General features: G+C 33.4%; 1 protein-coding gene across 10 annotated transcripts in view; it reads left to right on the plus strand.

Annotated features, from left to right (window-relative positions):
* Positions 1–19,647, plus strand: part of ATRNL1 (attractin like 1) — a 625,874-nt gene that overhangs the window by 69,409 nt on the left and 536,818 nt on the right. For all 10 annotated transcript variants that reach the window (XM_019660096.1, XM_019660105.1, XM_019660104.1 and 7 more), the window contains exon 9: positions 5,416–5,599. In XM_019660096.1, coding sequence (XP_019515641.1) covers positions 5,416–5,599 — 184 coding nt within the window. The remainder of the gene's footprint in view (positions 1–5,415; positions 5,600–19,647) is intronic.

Consider the following 19,647-nt stretch of genomic DNA (forward strand, 5'->3'; position numbering starts at 1 on the left):
GCTAAAAACTCTCTCACAGACAGTGCCGTGTGAGCTGGTGCATTGTCGTGATGCTGTTGCCATGAATTATTGGTGAAAAGTTCAGGTCGTTTTCATCTAACTTTTTCATGCGGCCTTTTCAACACTTCCAAATAGTAAACCTGGTTAACTGTTTGTCCAGTTGGTACAAATTCATAATGAACAATCCCCCTGATATCAAAAAAGGTTAGCAACATCGTTTTGACTCTTGATTTGGACTGACGGAGTTTTTGGTCATGGAGAATTGGCTGACTTCCATCATGCACTTTGACACTTTGTTTCAGCGTCATATTGGTACACCCATGTTTCATCACCAGTGATAACACGGCTCAAAACATCATCTTGCCTCTCCAAAAGGTCTTGGCAAACTTTGACTCTCCTTTGCTTTTGTTCATCGGTCAGCTGCTTTCAGAACCCTTTTTGCACAGACCTTTCTCAGGCCAAGATTTTCAGTTAAGATTTTCCTGACTGTTTCTCCATCGATGTCGACTTGGCCTGTTATGCTTCTCACAGTCAGCTGACGATATTGACACACAATTTGACAAATTTTCCATCAATTGTACTTGTTACTGGCCGCCCTGACCTCTCTTCATCAGTGATGCCTTCTCTCCCCTCAGAAAAACATTTAATCCATTTGTACACTGCCGTTTTCTTCATGGCATTATCCCCATAAACTTGGACTGACATGTCCCTGATTTCACTTCCACTCTTGCCAAGTTTAACAAGAAATTTAATGTTTTTTCGTTGCTCTAATTCAAGCTCAGACATTCTCGCAACAGCACACAAAAACATGCAACAATAATGAATGCCACTCAGCAAGACACTGCCACATGTCGACACAAAGACAGCTGTGAGATACTGATAAACCCAGGTTATGAAAGCTTACTGAGCTGTTTGTACAGTGCTAGCAAAGTAAGCGCTTTGGTGGTGGCAAGTTTGCAAACTTAGTTGTCAGACTGCGCGCGTGCGTGTGTGTGTGTGTATGTGTGTGTGTGTGTGTTTAATTATAGTTGACAGTCAGTATTCTACTTCAGCTTCAGGTGTGTAGCACAGTGGTCAGGCACCTACATAGTCTATGAAGTGATCTCCCTGATAAGTCCTGTGGCTGTCTGGCACCCTACATAATCTTTACAACATTAGTGATTATATTCCCCATATTGTATCTCATATCTCTGTGACTATATTGTGACTACTAATTTGCACTTTCTAATCCCTTCACCTTCTCCCTTATCCCCACCCTCTCCCATCTAGAAACCATCAGTTTTTTCTCTGTATCTTTGAGTCTATTTCTGATTAGTTTGCTCATTTATTCAGATCTTTAGATTCCACATATCAGTGAGATCATATGGTATTTGTATTTCTCAGTTTGACTTATTTCACTTAGCATAATATTCTCTAGATCCAACCATGTTGCAAATGGTAAGATTTCATTATTTATGGCAAAGTAATACTCCATTGTATAAATGTACCACGGTTTCTTCATCCAGTTGTCTATTGATGGTCAGTTCGGTTGTTTCTATATCTTGGCTATTGCAGTAAACATAGGGGTGCATATTTTTTTTATTTTTGAATTAATGTTTTGGATTCCTTTGGCTAGATACCCAAGAGTGGAGTTGCTGGGTCATAAGGTAGTTCTATTTTCAATTTTTTGAGATACCTCCATACTGTTTTCCATAGTGGCTGCACCAATCACAGTCTCGCCAACAGTGCACAAAGGTTCCCTTTTCTCCACTCCCGGGACAACTCCTGTTGTTTGTTGATTTATTAATAATGGCCATTCTGACAGGAATGAGGTGGTATCTCATTGTGGTTTTCATTTGAATTTCTCTAATGATTAGTGATGTTGAGTATTTTTTTATATGTCTATTGGCCATTTGTATGTCCTCTTTAGTGAAATGCCTGTTCATGTCCTCTGCCCATTTTTTAAATTGGGTTTTTTGTTGTTTTGGTGTTGAGTTGTACGAGTTTTTAATAAATTTTGGATATTAACCCCTTTATCAGATGTATCATTGGCAAATACTTTCTCCCATCCAGTACGATGCCTTTTTGTTTTATTAATGCTTTCCTTTGCTGTGAAAAAAATCTTTAGTTTGATGTAATCCCACATGTTTATGTTTTCTTTTGTTTCCCTTGCCTGAGGGGATAGATATATCAGTAAAATATTACTAAGGGTAATCTGTGAGTTTACTTTCTATATTTTCTTCTAGGGGTTTTATGGTTTCAGGTCTTACATTTAAGTCTTTATCCAATTTTGAATTTATTCTTGTATATAGCATAAGTAGGTGGTCCAGTTTCATCTTTTTTGCATGTATCTGTCCAGTTTTCCCAGCACCATTTATTAAATAGACTGTCTTTACCCAGTGTAAATTCTTGCTTCCATTGTCATAGATTAAATGATCATATGCAGATGGATTTATTTCTGGGCTCTCTATTCTGTTCCATTGATCTATGTCTGTTTTTATGGCAATACCATGCTGGTTTGATTACTCTAGCCTTGTAGTATGATTTGATGTCAGGTAGCGCGATACCCCCCACTTTGTTCTTATTTCTCAAGATTGCTGTGGCTATTCAGGGTCTTTTATGGTGCCATATAAATTTTAGGGTTATTCATTCTAGTTCTGTGAAAAATGTCATTGATAGTTTGATAGGGATTGTATTGAATCTATATATTGCTTTATGTAGTATGGACATTTTAACTATATTAATTATTCCTATCCATGAGTGTAGTATAGTTTCCATTTGTTTGTATCTTCTTTAATTTCTCTCTTCAATGTCTTAGAATTTTCTGAGTACAGGTCTTTTATTTCCTTGGTTAAATTTATTCCTAAGTCTTTTATTGTTTTTGAAATAATTGTAAATGAGATTGTTTTCTTAATTTCTCCTTCTGATAGATTTTTATTGGTGTATACGAATGCAACTGATTACTGGATATTAATTTTGTATCCTGCCACTTTACTAAATTCATTTATCAGTTCTAATAGTTTTTTTGGTGGAATTTTTTGGGCTCTCTCTATATAGTATCATGTCATCTTCATATAATGACAACTTTACCTCCTCTTTTCCAATTTGGATGCCTTTTATTTCTTTTTCTTGTCTTATTGCTGTGGCTAGAACTTCCAGTACTATATTGAATAAAAGTGGGCATTCTTGTCTTGTTCCTGATCTTAAGGGGAATACTTTGTTTTCCCCATTCAGTATGATGTTGGATGTGGGTTTATCATATATGACCTTTATTATGTTGAGGTATAATCCCTCTATTCCCACTTTGCTAAGAGTTTTTATCATAAATGGATGCTGGATTTTGTCAAAGGATTTTTTTGCATCTATTGATATGACCATATGATTTTTATTTTTCATTTTGGTAATATGGTGTATCACATTAATTGATTTAAGCATATTGAACCAACCTTGCATACTAAGGATGAACCCCGCTTGATCATGGTGTATGATCTTCTTTATTGCTGAATTCTGTTTGCTAATTAAGGATTTTTGCGTCTGTGTTCATTAGGGATATTGACCTATAGTTTTCTTTTCTTGTAATGTCTTTGTCTGGTTTTGGGATCAGGGTGATAGTGGCCTTGTAAAATGAGCTTGGGAGCCTTCCCTCCTTCTGGATTTTTTCAAATAGTTTGAGGAGCATAGGTGACAATTCTTTTTTGAATGTTTGATAAAATTCACTGTCACCTGTATTGTTAACAAAATTATTTTCATAATTTTTCATGTGAAACTACCATATCACCTGTGGTTTCCTTGACTGAATTGCACATGACTAAACCTTGAGAAATAACTGCTGTAGTATTTAAGAATACACACACTTTGGTGTTAGACCTGTGTCATAACTCTTATACTTTTAATTTTTTAAAGATGTTTGCAAAGAGTTGAGTGAAGTACTGTATTTCATGATGAATTGCTCATTACAAGTAAGGTGAATGTATCTTTTTAAAATTAAACTTTCAATTTTGAGATATTTGTCAATTCACAAACACTTGTAAGAAATAACACATGATCCTGTGTACCCTTTATACAGTTTTCCTTGGAGGCAACATCTTGTAAAAATATAGTACAATATCGCAATCTGGATATTGTCATTGATTCCATCCATTGATTTTATTCAGAGTTCCAGTTTCATTTGTACTCATTTGTGTGTACGTGTGTATGTATTTAGTTCTGTGCAATTTTATGATATGTTGTTTTATGTATCTACCAGGAATCAAGATACAAAATAGTCCTATCACCACAGCATCTTTCACATTGCCTTTTTAAGCCACACCCACCTCCCTCTACCTTCACCCCTCTCATCCCTCACCCTTGAAAATCACCAATCAGTTCTCCATTTCTATAATTTTATCATTTTCAAAGTGTTATATAAATGCAAGATTTACATTTAAGTTAATTTTCATATGTTAGTGCCTAAGTCTGATGTTTTCTTTGTTTTCTGTTTTTTTGTTTTTGTTTTTTGTAACTGTTTCCCTTTATCTCTTGTGGGTTACTTGAACAGTTTTTAGAATTTCATCTTGATTTATTGGGTCGTTGTGGGAAAGCCATGACACATTTTTGCATTGAAAACCATAGAAAAATACGTCATGACTTTCCTGATGACCCGATAGTTATAGTATTCTTGAGTGTATCTCTTTGTATAGTTTTCTTAGAGGTTGCTCTGGATATGAAAACATATATATGTGGATTATCACAATTTCTGAGTATCAACATTTTAAAACTTCAAGTGAAGTGTGGAAACCTTGCTTTCATTTACATCCCTTCTTTGTCCCTACTTTTTAATTTCATTGTCTTGAGTATCAGATGATGTTATAACTTTTGTTTCCTTTAACAAATATGATTTATAAACCTCAGAGGAGGATAGTCTATTTTGTTTACTCATATTTCTGCTCTGTTCTTTTCTGATGGTCCAAGATTCCTTCTTTTTCATTTCATTTCTGTCTGAAGAGATACAGGATCAGTATGTGCAAAAAATTGTGAAGGACAAAGATCATATCTTTTGTATCTTTATAATATCTGTGGCTAACTCAGAGCCTGTCACACAGTGGATTCTCATAAGTTATTTGTTAACAACTTTTTCCGGTTACTTACAAATACAGAAATGTATGTGGGAATAAAATTTTCTGTTTTCTCGTGCATGCACAAAAAATGAGCAGTTTCAATATTTCACAGTTTAATTTAATCTGCAGAAAGACAAGTCTTACTCAACTCAACCTCTACCATCTAACATACTACCTAGCACATAATTAATAATAGTTTCTTGATTAAATGAATATTAGGTATACTTTATTTACTCATAAAAATGTGGTGTTAGAATTAAGTTGTTGGTAGTTCAGTGATGTATTAGTTATATTTTTAACTACTAATTGAAGTTCACGGTTTATCTTCTTTCTCTTGCAGCATCAAACACTTGGCTTGTTCCAGAAACTAAAGGAGCTATTGTCCAAGGCGGATATGGTCATACCAGTGTGTATGACGAAATAACAAAGTCCATTTATGTTCATGGAGGCTATAAAGCACTGCCAGGCAACAAATACGGATTGGTTGATGATCTTTATAAGTACGAAGTTAACACTAAGACTTGGTGAGTACGTTAGGCTGAAGTATGATGAGAAAATTTGTCACTGTGGTATTTTATGTTTGTATAATAGTGGTGTTTATTAAATATTTTCAGGGAGACATTCTTGGCCTTTCCCCATATTTATTTCAACTAATGATATTACATTATGTAGCAAAGGCACAAAAAAATACATTTTGTATGTAGCTATCATTAATGCAGATGATTGACTTTAAAATGGTTTCTGATCCTGTAGATATACTTATTTACATTAGTTGTACTTACCAGTGTCTATATTACATTTAACTCAGACAAGCAATTTTGCTTACTAAAATAACTTTTAACTTTGTTATTATATGGCTTGGGATTCCTTCTTTTTTTGCACTCTTGTTTTATTGTCATTTGTAAAATTTAAAAGCATTTCTTTAGTTTCATCTCATTTCCTGTGAAATACAAAACTTATGGCATTTTGGTAGATTTTCCTTTTTAGTTGTTTAAAAATGCTACTTTGTACATCTTATATGGTCTTCTCATGCACACATGCTAGAGTTTCTGGATGGTATGTACTTAAAAATGAAATTGCTGTGTCTGAGAATATTCACATCCTCAACTTTGCTACATGTTGCCTAATTGCTCTTCAAGTCACCGATGTAATATATACTTCCACCAGCCAGGTATGAGTGTCTCTGTTTCTTCATATTCCCACAAACACTTGGTAATGGGGAGGATATTTTCCTTTTGCCAACTCAGTGGATGTAAATTATACCGATATATTCATGCACGTATCCTGGTTCACTGTTCACTATTGTGAAGAAGTGTCTTCTGCTGTTCACTTGCCACTTGTATTTCCTGTTTAGTGAATTGCCTATTCATAACCATAAGACTCTTTTTGTTGGAAATAGTATTAATTTTATATTTATTAAGTGTTCTAGGTATATGAGTTTTAAAATAGAATTTTTGTTGTACTCATTTCTCTTTGTAAAACCTGGGAAATGATTCCTTTGTTGAGACACTACATATTCATTTAAACTTTTAGCATGAAATTACTGATCCTGTAGATATACTTATTCTGTATGCATTAATTATACTTATTAGTGCTAATATATATTTAAATGAAATACAGTTTTCTGCCAAATTGTGATGTGTTCTACTTTCACTTTCAAACATATATTTTTTACTTTATTTGAAGACAGAATGATGGCATTTAAAAAAATTAAGACCTCTCCTTTGGGTGATTTTGTTAACTTTCATTTTTGTAGTCCAATAAAATTCAATATTATACTTTATATTTTTATAAACATTAAAATTAATGAGTCAATTTTGTTTTATATAATTTATACATTGCATTTCGTTTTATATTTTAATATCGCTAACTTTTTTTTTGTTGAGTTTTTGCTGTGATAACAAGATGAATTGTGCTGTAGTAATTAAGGCGCTATCAATCTGCTTAACATCTTTGCATATATTACAGATATTGGTTCATACTGAACAGAATGAGATAGCTGCTGCTTCATGAAAGAGGCAGCATAGTTCACAGTAACAATAATGAGTCTCCCAATGCTCAGGGAAGGATCTTAATAGAAGTGAATGGATAAGAGAGACATGAGTACTATTTGAGTAAAATCAAAGCAAGAGAGTTGTTGCTCACCAGTTGAATGAAATTTCCTCAGATTTTATATGCTTACCTACCTCAGAATTTCCCATAGTGAACTTCCGCGTAGAAGGATGTAATTATCAGTCTTGGTAATTTTAGCATCTGCACAAATAACATTGTTTATTTTTCCTTTATGAGAATTTAATAAAATAAATTGTAAATTATTTTGAAGACTTCATTAAAAATGTTATAGATATGGATGATGCTTTACTGTTTTTCTGGGTTTTGCATTGTTATTAATTTTTATTTTTCAATTATAATTAATATTCAGTATTGTTTTATATTAGTTTAAGGTGTACAGTATAGTAGTTAGACATTTATATAGTTTATGAAGTTATCCACCTTGATAAGTCTGGTATTCACCTGGTACCATACAAGGTTATTACAGTATCATTAACTATATTCCTTATGCTGTACTTTACATCCTTGTGGCTATTTTGTTACTACCAATTTGTACTTCTTAACCCCTTCACCTTTTTCACCCAACCCTCTAATCCCCTTCCCATCTGGCAGCCATCAGTTTGTTCTCTGTATCTCTGAGCCTGTTTCTGTTTTGTTTGTTCATTTAATTTGTTCTTTAGATTCCACATATAAGTGAAATCACGTGGTATGCATATTGGTCTTTCTCTGTCTGACTTAACTTCACTTAGCATAATACCCTCTAGGTCCACCCATGTTGTTGCAAATGGTAAGATTTCTTTCTTTTTATGCCTGAGTAATATTGCATTGTATGTATGTACCACCTCTTCTTTATTTGATTGTCTATTGATGGGTACTTAGGGTTGATTCCATATCTTGGATGTTGTAAATAATGCTGTAGTGAACATAGGGTTGCATATATCTTTTCAAATTGGTGTTTTGGATTTCTTCGGATAAATACCTAGAAGTGGAATTGCTGTATCCTAAGGTAGTTATATTTTTAATTTTTTGAGGAACCTCCATACTGTTTTCCATAGTGGCTGCACCAATTTGCAATCCCACCAACAGTGCATGAGGTTTCCTTTTTCGCCACACCCTCACCAACACTTATTGTTTGTGGATTTTGCATTTAAAAAAAATATTAGTAAAATTATGAGCAGTAAAATTATATTTTTTTGTTATCTTTAGAGTTTGTAGCATTCTTAAATTTTGATGCTTTCCGTTAGTATATTTTTTTTCAAGTTTGCTATTATATGTGGATTACAGTATGCATCAGGTTTATTTGTCAAATGTTATGTAATTTAAAAAGGTCACTATTATGTATCCATTGTATAGACTAATTTAAAATTTTTACCACCTTGAAACTGATTTTATTTTTAGTAGATATAGTTTAATAAATAGGCTACTTTGCTGAGGTTTTAGTAGACATGTGTTTGGAGGAATTCTTTTTCAGTGGTGAAATAGATGATTTTAGACTTACTTTCACTGAGAAAAGTTAGGAATTACATCTTTTTAAGGCATCATAGAACTATCAAGGAAGTGAAAATTTGTGGGTCAAAATGTAGGAGAGTTAGAATGTAAAGAGAAGTAAGATTGGCATTTTGTGCAACTTTTGTTCTTGAGACAATTATAAATCCTGAAAACTGCCTGAGAAACTGAGCAGAGCATCTGTCAATCAATAAGGAGGTCCAAAATTGGATTTCAAAATGTGCTGAGGAAAAGGGCTTTGCTACACACTAATAGATTTAGTTTGGTTCCTGAAGTTCTGAACCTACTAGTTAGGATAAACCTACCTTTGAATCATCACATCCTTTCATAGGATTATGGTGATCTCCTCATAGCCTAACTAGATTACAAAGCAAAAGAAAATCGCTCTTGAGGAAGATGCTATTACACAGAGGCTGAGATTATTTCTTTAGTACATCATATGCAATATCTGCTACAAAATTAAAAAAGTAATAAAGCTTAGAAAACTACAAGCTATGAAAAAAAAAAACAGCCATTAGAAACATACCTATAGGACAATGGTGTTTTCAGACAGAAACTTTAATATAATTAGGATTTTATCAGCAGGTTAGACACAGCTGAGGAGAGAATTAATGAAATAGAATATAGGTCAGAAGGAAATACCAAAATATAGAAAGACAAAGAATGAAAAATAGAAGAGGGAAAACGGTGTAAGGGACATGTGGAACTGGTCTAACATAGTGTAAGTAGAGCCCAGAAGAAGAGGAGTGAGAAAATAATATATAGCACTATTTGAAATCTCAATAACTGAGAATTTTCAAAAGTGACAAAATAGGTCAAGTCCCATGAGCACCAAGGAGGAGAAGTACAAATAAACTAACACTTAGAAATGTTACAGTAAAACTGAATAAATCCCAAACAGGAAGAGAAGGATTATAAAGCAGCCAGAGGGGGAAAAAGGCATATTTCCTTTAAAGGAGCAACACTAAGACAGACAGCTGATTTATTAACTGAAAAGATGGAATCTAGAAGACATGGTGTCTTCATGTGACTGAAAGGAAATAATCAGCCTAAAATTCTGCACCCAGTAAAATATTCTTAGAAAATGAAAACAAAATAGGACTTTTCATTAAAACAAGAACTGAGAGAATTTGACAACAGCATACCTGCCGTAAAGGAAATACTAAATAAATATAGGAAATGCTATTGAAGTAGAAGAAAATGATTCTAGATACTGTAAGGGAAAAATGAAAAGGGTATACCTAAGTGATTATTTATTATATGAGACTGTAATAGTAATAGAGACTTAAATATAAACAAAATTCAAATGTATGAAAATAATAGCACATAAGTCAGGAAGGAGGGTAAATGGTATTTAAAGGTACTAACATCCTCATATCATGTGGGAATTGATAAAAGAACTAATTTATAGTAGACATTAATAAAGATGCGTCATTACAAAGATTACCATTGTAATCATTAGGTAATGTAAAAATTAAAAGTAATAACTGTATATCAGGTTAATAGAGGGGAAATTGAGAATACTACTTAATGGATTTAGAAGACAAGAAAGCAATGGAAAGGGAACAAAGTACTGTTGGGATGAATATAAAGGAAGTAGTAAGATAGTGTATTTATCTCCAAATATGTCAATAATTACACTAAATGTAAGGCAATAAACATCCCAATTGCACTAAATACAAGAGCCTAAATAATTCTAATGACTAGCTAATGGTTTTTGGGGGTATAAAAACAAAAGCTAGCTATATGCTGCTTAGAAAAGATACAGAAAGTATAAAAGTATTTAGAAATGTTGAAGTAAAAGGATAGAAGAAAGATATATTCTGCAATCACTAAACAAAAGACGGTAGGTAGAGCTATACTAATATCAGGCAAGAAAGGTTTTAAGTCAGGTATCTACCTGGAAGATGTAACAGTTCTGAATTTATATATACCTTAAACTATGTTAAGTAAAGTAAAAATTGACAGAATAGAAAGAGAGAAATTGTAGTGGCATATTTTTAACCCAGTTGTCTTGGTAACTGATAGTACGAGGAGACCAAAGAAAACAATTAAAGATATAAAAGATTTGAACAACATAATTAATAATCTTGTGTTCTTTGACATTTGAGAGAATATTATCTTATGACTACAGAAATATACATCGTTTTCAATTACATATGAACATTTCCCAAAATTTATCATATGCTGGCTTTTAATACAAACCTCAACAAATTTTAAAAGATTTCTGTTTTATGTGGAATCTAAAAAATAAAATCAATGAACAAACAAAACAGAAACAAACTCATAGATACAGAGAATAAATTGATGATTATCAGATGAGAGGAGAGTGGGGATGGGTGAAAGGGGGGAAGAGATTAACATGTACAAATTGCCAGAGATAAAAATAGTCATGGGGGTATAAAGTACAGCATAGGGAAGGCAATCGATACTGTGATGACCTGTGTGATGTCAGATGGGTACGATTTGTGCCTCATCAGGGTGATCACTTCATAAGTTATGTAAATCTCTGATCATGATGATGTACACCTGATACTAATGTAATATTGTCTGCCAAGTGTAATTGAAAAATTAAGGAAACATTTAAAAAAGTTTGAAATCATACAAAATATTTGACTACAGTGAAATGAACACAAAAGTAACTAGAAGAACCCTAAAATGTCTGGAATTAATAAAATCCTTAAAAGCAATTGGTCAAAAAACTTATACTAAAAATTAGAAAATACTTTGTACTTAATGATGATACATAAAAATATGTATGAAGCTGCCAAGAGAGACATTTATAATTTTAAACGCGTTTATTAGAAAAGATTTTAAAAAGCTTGAAGATCAGCTTTCTAAACATAACCTCAAGAAGTCAGAAAAAGAGCAGAAGATTAATTCCAAAGAAGGGATAAATAAAGATAAGAAAACGGAAGAGACTACAACATAAGTGCACAAATTAATGAAATAGAAAGCAAACGTATGATAGAGATGATTCATATAGCCCCCCAAAATCAACAGTGTTGGTTGTTTGTAAAAAGTACTAAATAAGGAAATCCCCACCCAGACTTAGAAACAAGGGTTATATTCAACCCTAATCAAAAATGAAAACGTCACTATAGATTCTATAGATATTAAAAGACAATAAGACCATGTGATAAGCCAATATAGTATGACAGTAAATTTAAAAGATCAGATGATCTATCTAGTTTCTAGGAAAATAAAACTTACCAGCATTGACATGAAGAGATAGAAAATTGGAATCATCTTCTATTAAAGAAATAGAATCTGCAATTGAAACCCTGTACCTTAAAAAACAAACATACAAAACAAGGTAAAACAAAACCAAAAACTCTTCAGGCCCAAATCACTTTACTGGTGAATTTGCCCAAACATTTAAAAAGTAAATATTTAAGAAATAAACTTGCAGAGAACAGAAATAATTATCTTGAAATTATGGGGCTAGCATAACCTTGATACAAACATATGTAAAAGATATTACAGTTAAAGAAAATTGCAGTGTTAACATTTTCATTAACATAGATACAAAAATAATGATGTGAATCCGACAATTTATGAAAAGGATAATACATCATTTGATTCATTCTAAATATATAATGTTAATTAAAAATTTATAAAGTGAGGGTAATTAACACACTAATAGAATAAAGAAGTAAAGCTATATAACCTCAAGAGATGCACAGTAAAGTTTAAGTAAAATTTAATAAATATTCATGGTAAAAACTCTGGTAAAGTAGGAATAGGAACAATAGTTTGTTCCTATTCCATGTGGCAAAAGGTACAAACAGAAAAACTGTATTACAAACATTATAGTGGAATGTTGAAAAATTTCCCTTTAAGGTTAGGAAGGAGTTAAAGGTGCCCACCATCACCATTTCTATTTAACACTAAATTGGAATTTCCAGCTAGTGCAATAAAGCAGTTAAAGTAAAATGAAATAACAAAATATAAAGAGGTATGGACAATAAGTTGTTAGATATAAGGTCAATGTAAAAAAAAAAGTATATTCTGTATACCAGGAACAACAACCTAAGGAATAAATGCAGTGACATATGCAGGATCTTTACCCAGAAAACTATAAAAGCTTGTTGTGAGAAATTGAAGATCTACATAAATGGAGGATACATTATGATAACTGATTGAAAAACTCAGTATTGTAGAAATGTGTATTCTGATTAAGTTGACCCATAGATTTAATGCAATCCCTATCAAATTTGCAGCAAGAAATTGACATGCTTTTCTAAATTTTATATGAAAATATAAATTTATATGCAAAAGACCGACCATAGCTAAGACAAACTGTTAGAAGAACAAAACTGGAGGACTTCTCTACCAGATCTTATGACTTTGAAGCTACAGTAATTAAGTTTTGTTGCAAAGATAGGAAAATAGACCACTGCAGCAAATAGGAATTCCATAGACGTCTAGACCAACACATTTGTGAGCACTTAGTTTATGACAAAGTTGGCACTGCAGAGCCGTGTTTTCAATGAATTATTCTGGGCCAATTGGATATACAATGGAAAAAAAAAATTGGGGGCCCTTCTTCACACTACACACAAATTTCAATTTTAGATCAATTGTAGATCTAAATATGGAAGGTAAAATAATGAATATTGTAGAAGATAACAGAGGCAGATATCTTTATATCCATTAGTAAAGAAAGACAATACTTAAATAGTGCTATTAATTAATAAGGGAAAATGATAAACTGAACTATATGCCTAAAAATATCAAGAAGAAAGTGAAAAGGCAGCTGCAGTGTGGGGGATATTTGCAACAAATAAAGCCAACAAAGGACTCTATTCTGGAAAATGCAGAGAAGTACTACAAATCAATGTGAAAATGCCAAATTATTGAATTGAAATGGGCAAGAGACTTATTAGGTACTTCACAAAGAGGGCTATCCAAATGGCTAAAATACGTTTATTATAAAAGGTGCTTAATCTTGTTAGTCATGAGGGCAATTTGAGTTAAGACAACATTTAGGTACCACTACCTGTCCACTTAAATGGCTAAAATTTACAAGATTGCTAATACCAAGTGTGTATAAACTGGTAGAAGCATTCTGAAAAGCCTTCTGACAGTTTTCTGTTAAATTTCAATACATTCACTCACACATATGTAATGTGTGTACCCCATGAAATAGTTATTCTAGTTATATATCCAACAAATGCATATATGTGTAGTACTACAGTCATATGGAAGAATATTCATCACAGTGTTATTTCCAATAATTGGAATCAAATGAAATATCCATCATTAGTTCAAATGGGTAAATTAATTGTATAACCATACAATTAATTAATGGGATGCTATGCAGTAATTGAAATGAAAGAATTGTCTCTGCAGGCATTCATGCAGTTGTATCAAACCAAAATAATGTTGAACACGAGAATCGAGACAAAAAATATTTAAGTGTATGATTTCATTCATATGAAGTTTAGCACCTGGAAAAACTAATTTATGGTCTTAGAAGCTATGCCAGGGGTTGCCTTGTGCTGGGAAGAACTGAGTAGGTGATTGGGGTGGGCAGCAGGGAAGCTTCTAGAGTGGTTGGCCAGTGCTGGAAATGACCGAGACATAAAAGTTCAGATACACCGGGAGCCATTGCTGCTACCCCACTACTTTAGTCCTAGTTGAGTCTGGTTTCTTTACATTTAAAGAATAAGGGACTGGCCGAGTGGCACGTTGGTTAGGAGTTGGTTTGGGATGCCAGCTCTGAGCAGCAGGGCCCCGGTGCAGATCCCACATGAGGGCCAGTGACGCTGTGCCCTCTACAGCTAAGATGGTGAAGAACAGCTCGACCTGGAGCTGGGCTGCCATGAGTCGCCGGCGATGGCGTAGGCTGCAGTGGGGCTGGCCCACAGCAGGTGTGAGCTGCTGTGAGCGGCTGTCCAGAGGCCCGCAACCGATCTGCCTCGCCCGGGAAGAGCGCAATGATCACAATACCAACTTGGGCCAGTGAAGCGACACCCTCTACAACTAGACTGAAGAACAAACAGACAGCAATTTGTCTGTTACCCTTCCCCGATTCCCCAACGCTGTTCCCTTCCCCCAGTTCCCCAATGAAATCTTTAAAAAAAAAAAAAGAATAAGGAGAGCAAACACCCTGTATTTATAGGATTTCCTATTTCTCCAAAATGATTTGTTTTATATTGTCAGGATGTTTTATTAGTTGGTATTGTCCTTTGCTAGGAGACTTTAACTTGGTTGTAATGATTTTGAGTACCAGAGCCATTTAATCTTGATTTCTTAGCTTTGTTAAATTAGGTATCTCATAACATTCGTTATAAATATCTATATCTATATTTGTAAAGCTTGCTGTAGGAACCTACGCTATCATTGTTCTTCTGTGTCAAGGTTTTTCTGTGACAGTTGAGACCTTAAATTTTTCTTTTTTGCCTATCGTTGAGGTCTTTTCCTTTATGGTTATGTTCTTTGAACCTGTGAAAAAAGACAGTAAATTTTAACACATAAGAAATGTATTAAACATTATCATTCACAACTTACAGCTGTAATTTTAAATTTGGTAATTTTTTTCCATTTTTTTCAAGTGAGAGAAAAAAATTCAACTACTTAGATATATTAAAAAATTAAGTAGTGAGTCTAATAATAAAGCTTCTGGGGTACTATTTTAATTCTGTACTTTAAAACAGTTCTGAAATCACATATACTTCGAGTATGTGTTCATAACGATGGTACAACTGGTTACATAGGAAGTGCTGCTCAAATCATCCGCCCATTTGGTCATAGTCGTTGTCTGTGTACACTTTTTTGAATTAATCATTTGTTTTATTATTTTGCAAATATTTTCTCTCCCAGGTTTTGGATTTTCGTTGTGCTCTGTGTATGATGTTTGATGAACAGAACTTCTTAATTTTAATATAGAAGTGATAAATCTTCTATGGGTTGTGCTTTGTGTCTTGTTTAAATAATACCTCCCCATCTCAGTGTCTTCTGTATTTCCCTCAAAATGTTTTATAGTTTTGCCTTTCACATTTCATTTTTAATCTAACTGGGTAGGGAACCATTATTATTTTTTTAATGTGGACATCCAGTAGTCCCAAAACCATTTAATGAGAAGTCCATTTTTTAATGGCCTGCAACACTTAACATTTTTGTTCGAATTATTCCTAGGTAATTGATATTTTATATGCTTTTCTAAATGAAATCTGTATTAGTTTTCTCTAAGGCAGTAATAACAAATTACTGTAAATGTGACGGCTTAAAACAATGGAAATTTATCTCCTCATAACTCCGTAGGCTGGAAGTCTGAAATCAAGGCTTGAGGATAGAATCCTTTCTTTTTCTTTTTGTAAATATTTATTAAATTTATTTGGGGGGACATTGGTTAATAAAATTATAGGTTTCAAGTGCACATTTCTATATTACATCATCTCTCTATTGTGTTGTGTGCTCACCACCCAGAGTCAGTTCTCGTTCCATCAGGGAAGAATTTGCTAGCAGAATGTACGTAAGAAAACCAGAAGGGGAGGATCTTGTGAACAGATCAAGAGGACAGCGTCTAGGAGCGTAGACATTTTACTCCCTGGGCTGGGAGAGAAGGCAGGTTCTAGGAGTACAGTTGCAGCTAAATGGGTAGGCAAGCTTGTGAAAATTTTGATTCTTTTTATATTCTTAGTGAAATAGGAAATGAAGTGATCAGTAGGGAGTGAGAATGGGGGACATTTATTGGAAGACTGAGGTTTGACAAGAGAAGATACAGTATGAAGTGATCCTGTAGGAAGGCGGAAGAGCGAATGGGTTGGGGAAGGATGGTAGAGTTGCTGGCAGAATTTCCTGTGGGAGAGGTTCTTACTGTGGGAACACAGATCTGTTTTAAAATTTTCTTTTCCGCTGTTGATGGATATCTGGGATACACTGATTTTTGTTATTATGAACAATTATAGTATAAATGTTCTTATTTAGGCTTTTGTTGTTTCATATACAAGTTTCTCTAAGCTATCAACTTAATAAATGCTTGGTCATAGGGGTCGTCATACTCAATTTTACCCAATTAAAATATATATAACCTAAAATTCTTTATTTTAACCTTTTTAAAGTATACAAGTCACTGATTTTTAGTATATTCATAAGATTATGCAGCCATCATCACTAATTCCAGAATATTTCTCTCATCCCAAAAGAAATGCCATACCTTCCTGTACTCTCTTTGTCCCTCTCCTAGATATGACAAATCTACTTCCTGTCTCAATGGATTTGCCTGTTCACGATATTGCATGTAAATGAAATATACAATATGTGGTCTTTTGTCAAAGATCAGTTGACTATATTTGTGTGGGTCTATTTCTGGGCTAGCATTTGGTGTTAGTGTTTTGAATTTTAGCCATTCTGATAGGTGTGTAGCAGTATTTCACTGTTGTTTTAATATGGAATTTCCAATTTTTTTTTTTTTTTTTTTTTTTTTTAGCTGAGCCATCCTGCTACCTGTTGGCAGCTCAGCGGCTGCTCAGCTCGGGCTGGACTCGAACTGCTGTTGCTCAGAGCTCAAACTCTTGAGCGAGCTCTTAACCAACTGAGCCACTCGGCCGGCCCTCTGGAATTTCCTAATGACATAATTTTGAGCATCTTTTCATATGATTATTTTGCCATCTGTATGTCTTTGGAAAGGTGTCTATTAAAACCTTTTGCCAATTTTTTAATCAGCTTTTTAAATTATTTTTTATTGTTGCGTTTTAAGAGTTCTTTGTATATTTTGGGTATACCAGTCCTTTATCAGATATTTGTTGCAAATATTTTCTGCAAGTACTTGGTTTATTGTTTTGATCTCTGAACAGTGTCTTTCACAGAGCAGAAGTTTTTAATTTTAATGAAATCCAGCCTACCAAGTTTTTTCTTTCATGAATTGTGCTTTTGGTACTGTATCTAAAATGTCATCACCAAACTTAAGCTCATCTAGATTTCCTTGTACGTTATCTTCTAGGAGTTTTATTGTTTTACATTTTACATTTATATCTATGATCCATTTTGAGTTAATTTTTATAAAATGTGTAAGGTCTGTCTAGATTCTTTTTTATTTTATTTTTGCATGTGGATATCCAGTTGTTCCAGCATCATTTATTGAAAAGACTATCCTTTCTCTGTTGAATTGTTTTTGTTCTTTGGTCAAAGACCAGTTGACTACATTTGTATGGGTCTATTTTTTTTTTAAATTCTCTATTCTGTTCTATTGTTTTATACTGGTAGCTCTTTAAATTTAGGCCTTTTATCCATTTTGAGTTAATTGCTGTATATATTGTGAGGGAGGGATTTGATATTTTTCATTTATATGCAGATATCCCATTGTTTTAGTACTATTTGCTAAAGAGTATTCTTTCCTTTATTTGAATTTCCAATTCTTTGAATTGTCCATTCTGGTCTCTAGAATTTTCACATGAATTTTAAGATCAGTTTTTCAATTAAAAAAATCCAGCTGGGATTTTTATAGGGAGTGAGCTGAATCTGTAAATCAGTGTGGAGAATATTGTCATCTTTTTAATATATTGTTTAATCCATGAAAATAGGACATCCTTTCATTTATTTAGGCTGTTTTAAATTTCTTACCTGATAGTTTTCTAGTTTTCACAGTATACAATTTATTCTTGTTTTGTTAAATTTATTCCTAAATATTTTATTCTTTTTGATACTATTGTAAACTGAATTATTTTATTGTTTTTATCTTAGGATTTTTTATTGTTGGTGTTTACAAACACAGTTGATATTTTTATATTGTCTTTTACCATCCAAGCTTGCTAAACTCATTTATTAGTTTTGACAGTTCTTTTGTGGATTTATTAGAATTTCTCTTTAGACTATCATGTCATATGCAAATAGTGAGAGTTTTACTTCTTCCTTCCAATCTGGATGACTTTTATTTCATTTTCTTGCCTATTTTTCTGTTTATCATTTTTAGTATAATGTTAATAGAAGTGGCAAGAGCAGACATCTTGTCTTGTTCCTGATGTTAGGGGGAAAACATTTAATCTTTCACCATTGAGTATGATGGTGTGTGTGTGTGTGTGTGTGTGTGTGTGTGTGTGTGTGTGTGTGTGTGTGTGTGTTTTAGATGTTCTTTGCATTAGTTTTCTATGGCAGCTGTACACAAATTACTGTAAACTGTGTAGCTTAAAACAATGGAAATGTATTATCTCACAGAGCTGGGGCCAGAAATCCAAAATCAAATTGTAAGCATGGCCATGCCCCTCCAGAGGTGCTAGGGGAAATTCCTTTCCTTGCCTCTTCCAGCCTTTGGTAGCTGAATCACTCCACTGTCTCCGCCACAGTTATATTACCTGCTCCTCTTCTGTCTGTGTCTCTTATACAGACACTTGTCATTGGATTTAGGTCTGCTGGATAATCCAGGATGAACTCCTCTTCTCAAGATACTTAATTTAATTATGTCTGCAAAGATGCTTTTCCTAATAAGGTAACATTCATAGATTTCGGGGATTTGGACATGGGTGCAACTTTTGGGGTGGGGCACCATTCAGCCTTTATCAGGTTGAAGTAGTTCCCTTTTGTCCCTGTTTTGTTGGGTGTTTGTTTGTTTGTTTGTTTTTATCATGAAAGGGTGTTAGCTTTTGTCAAAAGCTTTTTCTGCATCTGTTGAGATGATTGTTTGTTTTTCTCCTATTTTCTATTAATGTGGTTGATTTTTCAGATATTAAACCAACCATGCATTCATGGGATAAATTCCACTTGGTCATGTTATATAATCCTTTTTATATATTGCTGGCTTTGATTTGCTGGTATTTTGTTGAGGATTTTTATGTCTATATTTGTAAAAGATATTAGTATGTAGTTTTCTATCCATGTGATATCTTTGTCTGGTTTAGGTATCAGTTATGCTATCCTCATAGAATGAGTTGAGTAGTTTCCCATCCTATTCTATTTGAAGGGTTTGTTAAGAATTTATATTAATCTTTAAATATCCAGTAGAATTCACCAGTGAAGCCATATATCTGTCACTTTTCTTTGAGGATAGTTTTAAAATTTCTAACTAAATCTC

Source organism: Hipposideros armiger, unplaced genomic scaffold, assembly GCF_001890085.2.
Source record: "Hipposideros armiger isolate ML-2016 unplaced genomic scaffold, ASM189008v1 scaffold_311, whole genome shotgun sequence".
Lineage (NCBI taxonomy): Eukaryota > Metazoa > Chordata > Mammalia > Chiroptera > Hipposideridae > Hipposideros > Hipposideros armiger.